Source organism: Diadema antillarum, unplaced genomic scaffold, assembly GCF_040938485.1.
Source record: "Diadema antillarum isolate AM-2024a unplaced genomic scaffold, OU_Dant_1.0 seq00000166_RagTag, whole genome shotgun sequence".
Taxonomy (NCBI): domain Eukaryota; kingdom Metazoa; phylum Echinodermata; class Echinoidea; order Diadematoida; family Diadematidae; genus Diadema; species Diadema antillarum.
The window spans coordinates 1,448,908-1,467,528 of NW_027271236.1; the positions used below are offsets into that span (position 1 = coordinate 1,448,908).

An 18,621-nucleotide genomic window follows, 5' to 3' on the forward strand; every position below is an offset into this window, starting at 1 on the left:
AAATACAGAAACCACATTTAACATAAAAAGATGAATTTTATGAACTTACACAAGAAGAATGTAAACAAACAGTACCAGTGACCATATCTTGAAAATTTTAGTCAAACCCTTTTTGTATAAAGAGAGCAAATGAATTTCAAGAAAATTATGACTAATGTACACCTTTTACAAACAAAATAAGTAAGTGAATTTTTATTCTTTTTTTTTTTAGGGGGATGATGTAAAATTGATTTTTTTTTCAAACCTGTGAAAAACTCTAGAAGAGTGGTACATTTTAGATTCAGAGAGGATGATAACATTAAGAGAAATGAGAGTGATGTAAGGTAAAGCCCTAAAAAAGCAATAGATATTCTGAGTGGTTTCTTCCACGTGTGTGAAGGTGTGTGTTATGTAAGGAGAGGAGCAGACAGGAAGAGGGAACTTACCAATAATGACAGGTTTTATTTTTAGAATACTCCAATTTTACATCATAGGCAAATTGCGATTAACAGACAAAGATATTCCAACATAATATGACAATATGGGTCATATCACAGACAAGTGGGTCATATGAGAATAAATCTCTTAGCAAGACAGGGTGATATAGGAATGGCAGCTACAGATATTACATCTAGCAGCAATGCATAACCAATGGAGCCCAACCCAATTCTTTATGTCTCTGTGTAGTCATCAAATCCGTGTTGGCCTAGAGGGTGGAGAGGAAGTGAAAAATATGGATAGCAGTGCAATGTTAGGTTGTAGCTTGGAGAGGGGGAGGGGGAGGGGGGTTCCTGTGAGGATTAATCATTAGAGTGTTAATTATAACAAGGGGCTGCATCCTTCGTCACGCCAGTCATGTGCCGCGAGACGGGGATTTTGGTTGGGGATTTGAGGAAGGTTGACGATCGACAGAACTTTCCCCACTATAGTTGTCTGCGCTCACAGTCATTGCCGTTGATTCTAGCGTGAGCAGTCAGTGTGGATAGTTGGCTTTTGTCCTCGGTGTCCTGAATACGCACCATCGTAACTTATACCTCGGGAGGAGACTTTCTATTAAAAGCTACACATCTTGTTGAAAATGCCTACCAATCTATTAGGTAAGAGTGTTGGTGAAGTTTTGCATAACTATGCTTTTTTCTGTGCTGATTATTTTTTTCTTGGAGATGGTGTTTTTTTCTTCTCCGAGGTGTTGTTTTTTGTGTGTATATCCACTTATTTTGTGTTGTGGGAATGTTTGAACATGCTTTTTGAATATTTTATGGGTCTTAATTGACAATAGTGTGAACGAGATGTTTTGAGAGGCCCTAAAGGTTTTTTGCCATAGATTAACTCCCTTTGTCACAACTTGTTTAGGTGTTCAGCGACTTCACATCCCCTTGAATTGTCTTTGATATCACAGGAAAGGTTAATGGACTACCTGTACTTTGTGCTAGCCACCTAATAGCAGTGCATTGCGTCCAGTAAATCCTGTCATTTAGGAAATACTTCACAGATGATTGCCAACTCTCGATGGCTGACAAAAATACTTGACTTTTTTTTTCGCTGTCCTTGTGGTCTGTCAATCTGCTGGTCAAACAGGAAGATTTTTGTGTTTTTTCCTTAATCTTAAAGGTCAGTTAGAGTTTGCAGTAAACTGGATCATTGGTGATGGACAGTGTGAAGGCATTGTGTCCACTTTGGGTCATCAGGTCCACACAGTGACCACTCAGTAAACTTCTGTCGTTAGAATTGTTTTCAGTAGAGGGATAACAATGGGTATATTTCTTTGGTATTCAGTATTTAGATTATTTACAAGTGTATGAACATTTGATAGCTATTGATCCATGTGATGTCTTTTTTTCAATCAGTATGTATATAGATTGTTTTCAATCATTTTTTCATATGCTCTGTAGAGTTGATATTACTTTGGTCCCTCATCTCAACACATATTTACTCAAGTGATAGACTGACGTATAAATGTGCACCTCACTGTTTTTAACCCGTTGAGGACGGACTGATTTTGCTACAACATGCATTTCCCATAGACACCTGCCCGAGTATTCTCGGGACTCGTCCTCAATGGGTTAAGCAGCAACTTTTTTTTTGGAGAAAATAGTTTGGCATTACCAAGTTTCACCTGAAAGAAAATCAAGAGAAATGTTATGTAGCAAAGGGCATTTTTACACTTCTACTGTATGAGAGTGTAGCCTAAAACTGCAGATTTTTACATTCGAATGTCGTGTTCGATGAGTCTTTTCTTTACAGTCTGATAGGTGTCCATACATCAATATGAAAATTGAATGACAGAAACTCAACATGTGTATATTATGTTGATTATAAAATTTTATAAGCAATTTTCATTGGCTCGTCTGTACTTTCAACTCAGAAGAGGAAGCATATCAGGCCCAAAGCTGAGATCTAAATTGAGTACAATGACACAAGAGTGTCATCAGCCAACCACATTTTTTTTTTTTCACGTAATATGTGTAATCTGTGGTCTGGTTAACCGTAGTAGGGGTGAAGTTAGATTGTGGTGAGGGGTGAGTGGAAGGTCATCGTTCTTGAAATACTCCACTTTGAACGATATATGGAAGTCAAGGTCATTTTTCATGAAGATTCACTTCTAGAAATAATCTTAAATCTAAGGTGGCATTTACTTTGTTATTACTAGTCATTTGGCAAAGTTGAAATATAGATGACATTGTTGTTGTTGTTGTGTATGCAGGTCTATGCCCTGGAGTAGGAAGTAATGAAATGCAGAAATGTATCAAGTTGAACAAGGCTTTTATATTTCATATTGCTGTTTTTATTGAAGTTCCCTGTGAAATACTGTAGAAATGCGTCTTTTCCAATCAAGGTAGGTCTTATTTGCATAGCACAGATGGTGGAGGGAAGGGAAAGGGGGGGGCATGCTGAAGGGAGGCAGGCACCAGTAAATATACTAATATGTTTAGTTAGCCATGGTTTGTAAAACTCACAGAAAGAATTTTATTTATACCCCAGTTTATTTCTCCAAATCTACAGGATCTGGTTCCCAGTCCTTTGAGATGGCACCCCTGCGTCAGGCAGAGAACGGAACCACCCAGTCCCCCAGGACGGTCTCCACCGGTTCCCTGGACTATGAGATCCACATCACCATGGAGGAGAAGAGTTTGCTGGGAAACGGCTTCAGCAATCCTCACGCTGTCTTGGCAGGTGAGTCCATCTCTTCCCATTTCATATGCAGGATGTGTGACACACAAAAAACAACATGCTGTATGCAGAACTGAGTCATAGCTTGGTCAGTGCTGCACTATGTTGTATTTGCTATCCAGGTTCATCCTGTAGGTCTGTAAACCATTTCAGCTTCACCCTGCCCCCCCCCCCCCCCCCCCAAAAAAAAAAAAAAAAAAAAATGACATGGGGAAGTACTTGTCAGTATATGTTTTAGAAAGTTTGCTGGAATGAAACACACCTCAAGGAAACAGGTACTATGGGAATATCTACATTGCATCTATCTATCTATCTATCTATCTATCTATCTATCTATCTATCTATCTATCTATCTATCTATCTATCTATCTATCTACATACATAAATATACCTATGTCCATACCAATACATATTTTTACATCTCTCTTCACTCTATCTTTGATCCTCAAATGTTTTTTACATCAATGTGATGTGCCGAATGGCACTAATCAATGAAATATGTTTGTGATATTTTTAGCCATCTATCACCCAAGTGCCTCACAGAACCAAACTCAAATTCCAGCTCGAAAGAACCAGTGAAACAAATTGCTGTGTAAACTCACTTCTAGCACACTCTTAGATCGATCGAGCTTGATATACATTCCCCGGGGCTTGATAATTGACTCTATTAGTTACTTTAGAAGTGACTTCGCACCTACAGAGTCTGTTAGTATCAGTGCTAGCTGTGTTTGGAGGGCTTGTTCCACCTTGTGGAAAACTTCACCGTGAATCATCAAGTTACAGAGAAAGTTTTGGTGGGGTGTAAATTTGGTTTAGGCCAATCTGCGTAATTCATCTGCCACCTCAAATTTAGGTGACCCAGCCCAAGCCGCACTGATGGTGAATCTTAGCTAGTATTGAGTTCCAAAATTAGAACTGATTATTACCTAGGATTCTATTTGAAGTGATCGATGAGACTGTGTGGTATACATTCTATGGTTGTGTGGTTGGATTATGGTAGGTGAAAGGGTGAGAGAAAATGCCTCATCTTGAATCCTGGGAGTGTCAGCGAGAGGTGAAGAAGTAGAGGTAAAAAAGGGTAGACGGTCAGACAGACAGACAGATGGACTGACGGACAGATGGATGAAGCATTACTCTGCGTAGTCCGGTTTCAAGACCCGCAGCTTTGATTTATGTGAGGGAAACATGATACATGCATCCTCAGTAAGTTTGAGAAGAGAAAAAAAAATATTCTGCCTCAACATGAACACTGTTGAAAACTCAGTGTGTTAACTGTTTAACACAAAATACGGAACATGATCTGTGTATTCTACACTCATAGTGTGTCATCGATTGCTGTTCTCTGGGAGTTCAAAGTCTAGACCAAACTCTTCTTGGCTTTTGGAAACACGGTGCCAATCTGCCGATTTGTGGATAGGCGGGATTCCGTGAAAGCTTAAGGGCTTTGGGGTGTCATGATGGGAAAAAGGTGATAAATTTGGTGAATTTTAGCCCAAAAAGGGTGATCCTCACATGAAGGAGTCATGAGGAATAATCTTTAGTCAGGATTTATTCAGGCTCTCCACTGATTCATCCAGGTCACCTATAGGATGTAGATAGTTAGCGATATCTGTAACCCCTTTTTCTGTAGCATGCATGTAAACAGACATTTTGTCTTGTATCATTCTGCGTTTCACAACTTCTCCAAAGATGATTATGCTGTGATGTGTACTACCCTATAGAACAATAGTGTTTTGAAGAGACAGATATATGTGTATATATTCACAAAAAGTGTTAAAGCTCAGAATACAATCATTTCTTGTTCGTGGTTTCAGTTTACCCGTACTCATGTGTTCATACTACATTATTTCATTAAACTGTCAATGTTATATGTAGCATGATTTTCTTTTTCTGACCCATTTTTGGGCCTAAAGTGGTGCACAGTGACCGTGAAATTGTCATTAGTAATCTCAGAAGATGGACAGTAGAAGCTCCATCTGAAAATCGAAAAACATAAAAAAGACCTGTGAAAAAATATTGCAGTTTGGAAAACAATTGCACAAATTGATCAGTCCACCTCATCAGTAAGCCTCTTTGCAATATCAGGAGTATTTTTGAATGGATGATGTTCTAAAGTCAGCCCCTGTTTCTCTCTTATTTACCTCCTTTAATCGAAACGTATATTTTCTCCTTCCTTTCCATTCGTTGCTAAAAAGGAATGTAATTTCTTTATTTTTTTTAATTATGTTGCACTCAAAATGTAGTATGTACACATTTCGATGTGTCAGATATCAAACATGCTACTATGCAAAATAGTAGCAAGCAACTCTTTTTTTTTTCCAACAAAAGTCCACGATGATGCACATGCTCTGGATATTTAAACTGTAAAAAACCATTTTTGCCCCAACAGTATGTTCTATTTCTCTCTCTCTCTCAAGCTGTCTCTAATTAAGATGGTGATAACAGACTAGAAGACATTGACTCTTTCTTCTCCTGTATGTGCTTTCTTTCTCTCGCTAATCCCTGCCCCTAATCCATGTCCTTAAGCCTCACTTCTCAAAATAAGAGATGACACCCTGGATATGGATTAAAGAGAGATTACCCAAGGCACAGCCCGCTTTGGTTACCCATCTCCCTGTGTTATTCCTGCACTATGAGTCAAAGCAGACGGCTTGGGAAGCGTAGCTCATGTGATATATTTAACGCACCTGAGCAGTTAATCCGCCGTGATGAAAACAATACCATGTGTTCTTGACGAGATCCCATTACCAGGGTATACTTCAAAGGTTAGCGATCATATTCCCCCTGCCTCCTATCTGCAGGGACGGCAGATCTGTGAAGAAAATTTAACCTTAACACCTGTTGCTATGCTGGGCACTCTGAAAGTATTGTTTCCATGGTAACTGGTGTGAGGGTTGGTTTGTCCAGGTGGTTGTGTGTAGGTTTCACATTGCACTAACAGTCATCCATTTTCAAGTGATGCTGCTTCACTTTAGAAAATCATTCTCTTGCTCTTTTCCTTCTTTTCTGTCCATCTAGAGTCCTGTCTGGAAATATATTTGTGCAGAGAGTATATTCGTTGGTGGGGTGACAAAACCTCGTATCTCAATATTTGGTGAAAATGAGTTTTCTTCATTATATTGAAGCTAGGAACCATTACTATGTAATTCCCAATCCTTATATGCCCATCTGCAAAAATAAGGTCACAAATGATAAATAAAAGTTGGCTGTTTCCATTGACTTACATGTTGTGGCAGCCATGTTTTTTAGCTCTCCTGAACATTTGACATTTTTGAGATACGAGGTTTTGTCACCCCACCAACGATGATTATTTATAAGTATCTCTTAGATACCAGAAAGTCCTTTCACACTGGTATGAGAAGCATCTTCAAATGGATGATTTTCTGAAGTCAGTCCCTTTATTATCTGTTCTGCTTCTCACTAAGTACAAGCAATATCTTTCTTTCCATGCCATTTGCTCCTCCAAAGTTTGTTTGAAAGCATTTTTGTGATTACATCAAAGGAACTAAAAAAAACTTTCATCTGGCGTTCATATAAAGATCTCAGTTTGTTACAAAATTATTTTATATCTTCAAGAAGTATCTGAAATTAAGTCATTGAATGAAAATATTGTAGATTACATATGCAGTTGTGGACTCGACTGTGATGCCGTGTGTTTCATCATCACCAATGTGCCTACACAGTGTTTTAAGCCGTTGAAGACGAGTCCCGAGTATACTCAGACAGGTGTCTATGAGAAATGTGTGTTGTAGCAAAATCAGCCAGTCCTCAATGGGTTAATCTATTCCTTGTAATTGGTATCTTCCAGGTGAGAGTCCAGGAGCTGAGGGACCCAGAACCACCCTGGCCGCTACCATGATGAAGAGGGGGAGCCAGGACTCGGGCACTGAGGGACATCTCAGTGAGACTAATGATGCAGATGTACTAGACCAAAGGTACAAAGAAACTGAGAGATGAATATTGACAGTTTGAAGTTTAAACTCTGTGAAATATATGATGACCTACATGTAGATGTAGATGTAGGTGTAGATGCAGAATAGAGATGCATAAACTGTTAACTTTTGAATGGAGTAGCAACATGGAAAAATTAGCACATGATGCAAAATTATGAGAAATTATGATATATTTCATGCAAACTATCTTTCATCTTCCAGCAGAAATTATGATTCTTGAGATTAGACTAGCTGCAAAAGTACCTTGCCACTAAAGTTAAGCTTGTCAAAGTTTTGTATACTTCTTGGATATCACATCAAGGCTCAGAAACAACTTCACAATGTATCATCTTGATTGCCCTTATCCTAGGATACCCAGCTCTGCATTGGGCTCTAGTAGCTCCAGCAGCGACTCCTCGGAGACGGATTCCGACTCTTCCAACTCGTCCAGCTCCAGCGAAGACCTCCCATCCTTCCACCTCTCCTCCGCTCCAGACAACAGGAGCACAGACCAGGGACGGACGGATGATGGGGAGAATCACATCGAGAATCTGGCCCCTGGTGAGGAGGAGGAGGATGCGGTGGAGAAAGCCAAGGAGGTTGTTGAGAAGGAGGAGGAGGAGGAAGAAGAAGAAGAGGAGGAGGAGGAGGAGGAGGAGACATACCAGATGAGTGAAGAGCTGGAGCAGGCGTGCTTGATGCTTGGAAAACTGATCGAGAAACAAGGAGACAGCAATACTAAGGACTTGGTGAGAAAAACCATCCAACTTCTATTTCTATCGACATCATGTACTCATATGAGGCATATGTTTACTTGGTCCGTTACCTTTGTATGATCTATCCTACAACAAGACATGAGAGCTGACTCTGGGCCCTATTACATAAAAGTTGAGATCAAACTCAAGTCAGAAAATCAAGCATAAGTCTCTGAATACTCACTTCTTATTGGCTGATACCTGCCTTCAACAAAGTTTGATTTTTGTTTTGTTTTGTTTTATTTCATTTTTTTTTTTACTTATGTTTGACTCCATCTTTTAATGCAACAGGGCCCTGGCATCTATTTGTCAGAACAGCATGCAGTGAAAACTACTACATTTGGGATACACATTGACATCTTTTCATGTTTGCAGTATCTAATTCAACATACAAGTATGTGGAAATAATGGATACATTTGATGACTTATTTATCAATCTGATGTGATACCATAAGATGAACACTTTTAAGGATGTATCATACATTCTTGTATCATATGCTGTGTAATGTGAGAAGTTTCATAAAGCCAAGTTTACAAGGATATATAGCTGTATTGTGATAGTTCGTTTGATTTTCATACTCAAGTTTGAGGGCTCCAGCCACAAGCACATGATTGCTTCTTAGGAGTCCTGGAATGTACTTGTTTCTTTGTAATGACCTGTAAGTTGTATATTGTTTTATATTTTGCCAAAATAAGTGAATGAATGAAAGTTGACAGACAAAAACATTCCATCACTGTAGAGTTGCTGAATAAATTCAAGATGAAACAATTAGGTAGAACCCTTTCCTCTCAAGTGGCTGGCACTAGTCAGATGATGTGAACTTCCATCTTACTCATCTGCAGGCATCCTGCTTGGCAACGGTTGCTAAGGACTGGTTCCGCATCACCAGCCAGAAGGCATCAGACCCCAGGCAGGTCAGGGGCTTCCTGAAGGCCGTCTCCCAGGATTTGGGCAAAGCCGTCCTCGACAGGATCGTCAACCTGGCAGACAGCAGTGTGAGTTTGGGACCGATGGTGTGATGTTTGCATAAATCAGTAACTTAACACATTGAGGACAGGCTAATTTTGCTAGAACACACATTTTCCATAAACCCCTGCCCGAGTATACTCGGGACTTGTCCTCAAGGGGTTGATATAAACTTTGTGTCAATAATGTGCCAGGCTATAACTAGAGGGGATTACCGGTAGAATTCAATCGTTGTTTTCAAAGAAATGCTGAAATGTTTTTTCTCATATAAGCTGTTGATACTTTTCTTCTAATTTCTGTCATTGCAATTTTCCTTCATACATGTAGGTGGTCAAACTACCAGGTAGATTTAGTATGTATGGTGTATATGCAAACAATGTCTTGTTCAGTAAACATAATTTGGATATAGGCCTATACGTACCACAGTTGTTTATCTGAAAAAATGTTAGGGCAATGGGACTTAACGTGATTACAAGCTTTAAATAATAGTTCTTTTGGACATATTAGAATATGAACATATTTCCCCCTAAATCACTGTCTTTCCTTTGCTGAAAAATGTTTCAGCACTTTCTAGGGGTGGGGGACGGTAAAGAACTCAGTGACTTTAGGTGACCTAGATGGATGTCGTATCAGGCGTCTGCATCATAATACCATACAAGGTTGCCTCCTTCGGTGGGATTAAATGAGAAAAAAACTTAACTCATGTCTGTGAAGCGCATGATGTCTATACTCAATCTCTCCGGCCTCTTACTCATTGTTCCCACATCACAGGGATGTGTGAACACAAGACTCTGGGCTTTAAAGTCTTGTCTTTTGCTCTCCAAGGGGAAGGGGAAATAGAGTCATGTGCACAGAAGCCTTGTGCTGTGTGATTGACTCCATGAAGGGGAAATGGAGTCATTCACACTGAAAACTTCTTGTGCTGTGTGAATGACTCCATGAAGGGGAAATGGAGTCATTCACACTGAAAACTTCTTGTGCTGTGTGATTGACTCCATGAAGGGGGAAATAGAGTCATGCACACTGAAAACTTTTTGTGCTGTGTGAGTGACTCCATGAAGGGGAAATGGAGTCATTCACAATACTGAATATTAGAACAGAGGCACTGGCTGTATTGTCCTAATGTCATAGGAAAGCAAAGTGACAGTGCAAGCTATTATTCATACGGTCATTGCATTCAACTTCACTAATCAGCCCAGAGAAAGGCTTGGTGATTAAAGTTTTTTTTGGGAAAAAAAGAGCTAACCAATATGTACAGTGTATGGGGTATTACACTTTTTTTAAATTGCTCCTTAGATGAAATGTTGAGACAGTCACATTAATTATCAAAATCTTGAGAACTCCAAGTTATGTATGCCTGCCTTTTGTGTGTGTGTGTGTGTGTGTGTGTGTGTGTGTGTGTGTGTGTGTGTGTGTGTGTGTGTGTGTATTTGGATTCACTTGTGCACATGTGTAAATTCATCCAGAATGATTGAAGAGAAAATGAAGTTAATTGATGCAATGTATATGTGTTAGCCAAAAAGTACATAGATAGATACACTAGATAGTGTAGATATAGGGATAACTATACAAAGCAGATAGGTGGATAGATGGTTAACTACCTATAGTATGCAACAGCCAGGATATCAACAGCAAGCTAATGAAGGAATTGTCAGAATGAAAGATGCAGTTGATTAGATGTAGCAAGAAGGGAAAATTTTTCAAGGAGAACTTATAAGACACAAAAAAGACATTTTTAATTTAGAAAAAACAAAGATCATATCCGACACTAAGGAATTCAGTGCTGAGAAGAAATTGCCCACACTCTACGCAGTCCTGGTCTCATGCACAGTGCTCAGATTTTACTCCTGGTATGATATGACCCTGTGTCCTAACACTGAAGGCCTTGACTAGACTTTATTCTCTTGATCTAAAGAAAGAAAAAAAAACCAAGGAGCAAACTTAATCCTTTACCCTGGGCAGACCCGGTAATCCATGTCCACTATTTCTTTGAAATTGTAGGTTTTTGTGTGCGTCAATGGCTTGCCTTTCTACCCTGACTCAGGCAGGGAGGATATGTGAGTCATGGAACAGGTTTAAGTCTACGATGGCAACCCAACAAACATCAGGAAAACAGTAAACAAAACAAAACAAGTGATGCATAGAAACCTACACCTTCAGCAGAGGTCAAGAGGTCAAATTGATAGGAAGTGACTGTAGGTGTTGTGTGAGGTCAGTTGCTTGACCCAGCCAGGTCTGGTAAATTCATAGTGAGATGTTTTTAGCAAGATCAAACAATTCTAAGAGGAATTTTTCTGAAGATGGCATATGTTGTTTTTTTGCATACTTATGATTTCAGGTTTGACTATATTAAACACCAGCCCATGGCATATTACACTGGTAGTAGTCGAGTGGTAGGATCATGTACACTATTCTGTGAATTAACATTTCTAGAGTGGAAATGGTGTGTGTGGTTGGATGTACATACATATGCAGTGTTTTTTTGGGTCAGTTTAGTATAATAGAAGCAACACATTTTAATGGCAACTGTAATCTAGATTAGAGACACTTTGAGAGGATGGACATGGGTAGATTTTGATTTGCAGTGCAGCTTCAACGATCATTTGGTTGGTTTTTGGAAAAACTTCAAACAAAAAGTTCTCTCTTTATGCAATTGCGTGAAGATGAATACCAATTTTCAAAACTCTCCCCCTGTCAGACTGAAGCAAATCTCTCTTTTAATCATGATTATTGGTAAACTCTTGATTAGATGAATTGAAATTTTAGTGGCGATATTTCCTGTGTCTGAAAGCATAATATTGCAGTCATGAATGTGGAATCTTGATTAAAAAATTGAGGTCAATAGATGTTTGAAATCTTGATTTACTTGATTTGTCGTATGCACTTCCCGTCTGAAAGACTTGACCTCCAAAACATGACTGAGGAGGCAAAGTTTAGCTCACCCGACATTTAGTCGTTCCCACAGATCGCATGAAATGTAATGCTATCTCCTTTTGAAACACTAGCTAGCGTGAACTTTAAAAGATTGATTGGCAGGTCAGGAAGCTTGTACCTCCAAAACTCAAATCAAGATTACAATCACACTTCATGCAATGATTACAAGAGAGATTTGTGCTTCATCTGAAAAGGTTTGATTTCTTCCTTTTAAGAATCTGACAGGTCTGTAATTCAAAACATGATTACAATCTTGATTCAGAATGATGATTACGAGAGAGATCTTTTTGTCTTCTGAAAGGACTGTTTAACAGAAGTGGCAGAGACGAGTCAGTCAGAGTCATGGTTGTTGGGATTGTAGCAGGGAATGGAAAAACACATGACCGCAATTACATTGTGGCTGAGAGGTTGTTTGCTGAGGCACTCTTTAGCTGGTAAAGGGGAACTATAGCCACCTGGTGTCATGACAGTGTGTGATGCGATGGTATCACATGGGCTGACACAATGCGAGGTTGTCTCGGGGAGTAATCCAAGCACCTGACAGACAGCAGGCGTGTCTGACAGCCCCTCATCGAGTGCTGCTTTCTTACCCCCTTCAGCAATCAATAGCTCTTGTTGGGGTTAAAGGCACGTACATGTACACGTTGCACATCAAAGGAATCTCTCTTGCAGGGAGTGTAACAGTTGGAGATATGCCCATTTACTCAGCATAATTGTTTCATGTGTGTGTTTCTTGAAAAATATTGGATGTCAGTATGACTTTGTCATAAGATTGTAATTTGATTTTGTAATATATGTGCTATTGTGGCCATAATTGCATATTATCATGTCATGTAATTTTTTTTCCTTTTGTGTTTCCAGGGTAACACTGCTCTCCACTACTCCGTATCCCATGGCAACTTTGACATCGTCCTTCTGCTCCTGAACACTGGGGTCTGCCAGGCAAACCGGCCGAACCGGGCGGGGTACACCACCATCATGCTGGCCTCCCTTGTTCCCATCCAGAATGAGAAGCACGCCGGTGTGGTCACCAGACTCTTCAGGGAGGGAGATGTCAACCTCAGAGCAAGCCAGGTAAGACACAGAGGTTTTTGCCTACCGGTGTCCAGGGGTGCAATCCCCGAGGGTGGGGTCCAATCCAGGAGTAGGGAGTTTGGACTATCAAGACTGATTATCCATCAAACACACAATTTTTGTCTATGTCCATCATTATTTGGCATCTAACAGACCATTTTCCTCTCTATTGTGAGACTAGACTTGTTTTTTTGAGGCAGGTGGTCTTTGTGTGAATGTTGAGTAGTCTTTTAGAGAGGATTCAAAAGTTTGAAGAGCCTGGATTTAGGTGATTGACAGCTCCTGCTCTAACTCCTCACACATTCAAGGAAACTTGTCTGCAAACTTTTATTCACTAGTCACAGACAGTAAATCCCCGTCATGCAATTACAATGCAAAAAAACCTAGGACATCTTCTGTGTCTGACAGTGATTCGTAGAATCCCTTACATTTATTTAAAAAAAAGTCTCACAAAAAATACAAGTCATGTGACCGTGTATGTCGACCACTGACACATCAGCTGTTGATGTCAATTTTCTTTGTTTTCAAAGTCGGTCAGACTCAGCTACATGTGACCCTTCTTCTGTGATTATACTTGTCAGAACAATGTCTGGATAAAGTCTTTGCCATGGGATTAAAACTCGAGGGCATGGGGGTTAGAGGGGATCCAGTCATAGCAGTAGAGGGAAAAACTTTTCAAGACTAGACATGATTCTGTACAATTTCCATAGTTACCATGAAACATTAAATGTCAGCCAGTAAATGAGATTCTATGGATGCATGTACACAAAGAAGTACAAAGGTCATTTTCCATCATTTGTAGAATTTTCAATCATTTTCTCTCCTTTCAAGTCACATGAGTAAGCGTACATCTACCTTTCTTTTTTGTAGCCCCACCTCAAATCATGTTTCATTGAGGATAACTTTGGTTTATGCCCTCTTGATTTCAGGCTGGTCAGACTGCCCTGATGTTGGCGGTCAGCAAGGGACGGCTGGACATGGTCAAGCTTCTTCTCACAGAGGGCAGTGATGTCAACACACAAGATGAGGTAAGACCAGACCATCCTCAACACCCTGTATTGAATGTCCAGCTCAGAAAAGCATGCTTTATTGTGAAACAACTTGACAACTTTTAACTCAAGAATGGTTTTGATGTGATATTCTGCCTGAGAAGAATGCATTCATGTGTTGGACGTAGTCTCATATATTTTCTCAGATTATAAAGTTTACTCATGTCTTTAAAAGAAACCAGTGTGAATATAAGGTTATACAGCCATCAGTTTTCAGAGTGATGGATGCATAATTCTGTATTTCTTTCAGGATTTGTCTCATGAAACAATTCAACATTACTCAACGCAATGGCTCATTATACAGCTGTGATATTGTGTTCAAATAGATATACTAATTCAATTTTCGGCTTCACCAGTAAAAGCACAAGAAATTGTGAGATAAGACCAAATGGCATGTCACCACTGCTAACTGTATGCCAAGACTTCAGATGTTGATGGTGTCGTGTTGTTTGGAAGTGTTTACTTTAACACCTGTTGCCTGTAAGCATGGTCTGATTGTGAAGTGGTGTGTCTTCCTCCCCCCTGGTAGGATGGTTCCACAGCACTGATGTGTGCCAGTGAGCATGGTCACCTGGATATCGTCAAGGTCCTCCTATCTCACCCCCAGTGTGACCCTCATCTTGAGGACAATGTGAGTACCCCCCCCCCCCCCCATCTTCCCCCCATCCCAATCTTCCCCCCCCCCCCACCATCCTCCATCTTCCGAGTATACCTGCTGTTCATCTACATATTCCTTAACTTTTGTTCTGTTCTTATCTATGTCTACTTTCAGTGAAAGCCTGTACCTATCCAAACTGTTTTTCATCCCATCCATACATCTATCTTTCTGTGATTCATCCAGTGCTCTATTTATCCATCTATCCTTTCATCCATCCAGTAATCCAGCCATCTGTCCATCCATATATCTATCCAGCCATCCATGAATCAATTCATCTTCCTTTCCTCCCATATCTCTTCTTTTTCCTTCATTCATCCATCCATCCATCCTACCATTCATGTGCATCCTATTCATCCTTGCATGCATCCATTTATCCCTCCATTCATTCATTCATTCATTCATGCATTCATTCTTTCATCCATCACTTCATCCAGCCACCATTCAATCACTCAATCATTCCATTCACCAATCATCCATCTGTGCTTCTTTCCATAGTTCATCAGTATAGCTCTCTTTAATTATTATATTTTAAACTTGCCCAGCCAATTTCCATTCAAAAAAAAACAAACAAACACACACTCACAAATTAAAACAACAGACAGCAAAGTGAACCAATTGAGAATTTTGCAACAGGGAATCAGTTTTGATAATTTCATTGAATCGTTGCTATAGTAATCCAGCTAAGTTTGTAAAGTGAGACCTCCCATCCCTTCAGGTCATCCAGTATAGTATCCATGTGTATACATGTGTTATTTTACCTGCATGCCTGTGTGGCTATCAAACCCTCCTTGTGTTTGTCCTATGTCAGTTAAATGCCTTATGATTCAACTGTAACCAGTGAGGACGAGTCCCGAGTATACTCGGGCAAGTGTCAATGGGAAATGTGTGTTGTAGCAAAATCAGCCCATCCTCAACAGGTTAACAACAATCAGAACCATCTTCAAAGTGATGCTATGTCGTTGTTTTTAACACTGATCCTTTTGGCATGGTTAGATTTAATTAATTTAATGTTAATTAATTTAATTGATTAAACATTAATGTTAATATTTCAGTGTTTCAAAAGTACTTTAACGAGATGGAAAAAAAAACCAGACCAGTTGATAACCTCCATTTCTCCCCTTACCTCTTCCTCCCCTCCTCAGGATGGTAGTACAGCATTCTCCATCGCCATGGACGCGGGTCACAAAGACATCGGTGTGCTCCTCTACGCTCACATGAATTTTGGCAAACAGGCCGGCTCATCGGTAAGGAAGGGAAACCAGTGGAGCTTTCCACCTGTTTGTGACCTCAGTCTTCCTAGCTCATCGCTGTAATAAGATGTCTATTGGAGAGGCCAAAGCTGATTTTACAAATTGTTGTCAGCATATTAGATTTCTTGATATCCAAGTTTAATCTTTCTCATTCAATATATTGTACCTACAATGTACCTACAATTTTAATGCCATATGTAATGATTATGTAGTTATCAAAAGACACACTAGACTCAGAATAATCCTGATACTGATAATAATACTTTGTGAGAAAGGGCTGTAGAGTGGGATTGAAATAGATTATTCCAAGCATTTTTGGAAATGTAGATTCTTATGACAATACACACACATCTGTAGCATGCTGTTTGCTGGAACATTGATGCCCAAATTTTGTCCGTTTAAATCTTGATCATTAACTCCTGTGATAACTTAATTGTCAGATGACACAAACTTACAGCCTTTCCTTTCATTTGTCTGATTTTCTTACAGAAAAAGAAATCATCTGGTCCATCAAGGTAAGTCTGACCTCATTCCTCAAATTTGAATAAATACGTTTTGCCTCCATTGCGTAACTCAGCGTTGTTTCACTATGACATCTCTAAAATGTCATATATAACATGATATATTGGAAAATGTTATTTATCTATCTCTGAGTGGAAATGTGGACTACAAAAAAAAAAAATATTTGTCTGAATTCACAAACAGCAAGTTTTATGCATGTCTATTTAGATTTCATTAACAGTTAGGACATTACCAAAAGCTTGTGTTCAGAAGCAGAAGAAGCAAGGGGTGTAGAGCTATTACAAAGGGGATGAATTCTGAAGTTAAATTTGTGATGGAGGTGAGGTTATAACGCCAAACTTGTTTGTTTTCCATCCAGTCCCCAGAGACACATGTCTGCCAGTGCAACTAACTCACCCCGGAGCCACTCCCTGGCCCCCTCCCTGGGTCCATCACGAAGCACCTCCACCTCCAGTGTCTCCAGCCTTCCCACCTCCCAGTCATCACTGCCCCGCCCTGACTCATTCTCCCTGTCTGGAGCCCGGGGCCGCTCAATGCTCAACCTCTCCACCGTTGCCAACGCAGCATCAACGTCTGGAGATGGTTCCTCCACCAGTCGGTCACAGTCGACATCACCGACCTCCGAGGACCTTCCCCCATCCCAGCTCGTCCGGAGCCGCTCCCTGAGCCCATCCTCACGTATTCCGTCCTTCCGCCCCCTGGCCCTCCCTCGTGGGTCACAGCCCAGTGGTAGCCGGACAACCACCACGCCCTCCGGGGGTTCCCCTAAGCGGTCGGCAGCCATCCTTGCAGCTCAGCGGCTGGCAGCCTCACACTCCGGTCATCGAATGTGCCGGTCATCGAGCAGTGGTAGCGAGAGTCCGGCAGTCCAAAGGAAAGGCTCACCAACCAAGAAAGCACCCTCTGGTCAACCCAAGACCAGCAGCAGCTCGGGGTCAAGTAGCGCCAAGAGTTCCCCCAGGCAGACACCTCTTCAAAAGAAGGGTATCAAACCATCCAGCAAATATTCCACTGTCTAGGACCTTGATGTCTACTCTTTACTGAGTAAAGACAAATATGAACTGAATTACAATGTAAGACTGATGATTTGCTATGCATTGTGATGTCACATACGACAAATCAGGTATTTTTGTTGTGTGTTTTTTTTTTTTCTCCACATGCCCATGTTCTATAATCATGGTGGAGGAACCTGTTGTCGTGACAACAAATACTTACCAATGTTCTACACGAGATGTACATGTTTGCTGATGAACATTTAAACTGATTGCAGTGACCCACATTGATTGAAAGCAGTGTAAGCGATGAGTGACAGGTCAGTTATGGATTGATAAAAGTTAGGAATTTGATGATAAAACAAATGGTGTGAGTTTGAGGGGAAATTACTTGTTATAATCAGCTAGTTAAATGATAAATGGAGGTAAACAGTTTGAATCAGAAAATTTACCAAAGAACTAAAAAACATTAAGCACAGAGGGTTTAGAAAGTTTGAGCTAGATCTCAGATTAAGAATTCAAGCACTAATCAAGTAAGAATGTAAAGGATGTGGAATTGAAAAGAAGATATTTGGTCAAGATTCAAAGTATCAATCACTATGGCAACTAAATGGATAATATCGTGACAAAAGTTGAATCATGTGGCACATCAGATTTGTGAGGAAAGAAGCAGCTAGAAATAACGTCGACTACAAAATTATGGCACGATTATCAGTTGTTGCTAAATTGTATCGTAATTTATAAGTTCAAGTATCAATCAGTATGGAAACTGATTGGATACTATCTTGAGAAAAAATGGAGCACGCATTTAAAAAAAAAATCAAAGAAATTGTCGACTGAAATATTTTGTAAAGAGTGCCACAAATATCAATTCATCAATTAAGTTGGAGTCAAGATTCAAAGTATCAATCACTATAGAAACTGATTGGATACTATCTTGAGAAAAAAAAAGCATGCATTCATAAAAATTAAACCAATGAAAGTGTCGACTGAAAATTTAGAAAGAGTGTCATAGATCTCAAACAATTCATGAAATAAGTTTGAGTCAAGATTCAAAGTATCAATCACTATGGAAATTGATTGGATACTATCTTGGAAAAAAAAGCATGCATTGATGAAATTTAAAACAAATGATCGACTGAAAATTTAGAAGGAGTGTCATAGATCTCAAGCAATTCATGAAATAAGTTTGAGTCAAGATTCAAAGTATCAATCACTATGGAAATTGATTGGATACTATCTTGGAAAAAAGAAGAAGCATGCATTGATGAAATTTAAAACAAATGATCGACTGAAAATTTAGAAAGAGTGTCATAGATCTGAAACAATTTATGAAAT

At 39.7% G+C, this 18,621-nt stretch overlaps 1 protein-coding gene across 1 annotated transcript in view; it reads left to right on the top strand.

The window, feature by feature from the left end:
* Positions 1–17,947, top strand: part of LOC139728141 (uncharacterized) — a 41,878-nt gene extending 23,931 nt beyond the window's left edge. The window contains exons 4-15 of the mRNA XM_071639108.1: positions 2,983–3,153; positions 6,959–7,071; positions 7,360–7,367; positions 7,453–7,684; positions 7,739–7,831; positions 8,681–8,833; positions 12,600–12,812; positions 13,742–13,840; positions 14,391–14,492; positions 15,662–15,763; positions 16,259–16,284; positions 16,650–17,947. Of these exons, the coding sequence (XP_071495209.1) occupies positions 2,983–3,153; positions 6,959–7,071; positions 7,360–7,367; positions 7,453–7,684; positions 7,739–7,831; positions 8,681–8,833; positions 12,600–12,812; positions 13,742–13,840; positions 14,391–14,492; positions 15,662–15,763; positions 16,259–16,284; positions 16,650–17,310 (1,973 nt within the window). The 3' untranslated portion in view covers positions 17,311–17,947. The remainder of the gene's footprint in view (positions 1–2,982; positions 3,154–6,958; positions 7,072–7,359; positions 7,368–7,452; positions 7,685–7,738; positions 7,832–8,680; positions 8,834–12,599; positions 12,813–13,741; positions 13,841–14,390; positions 14,493–15,661; positions 15,764–16,258; positions 16,285–16,649) is intronic.
* The last annotated feature ends 674 nt before the right edge of the window (positions 17,948–18,621 follow it).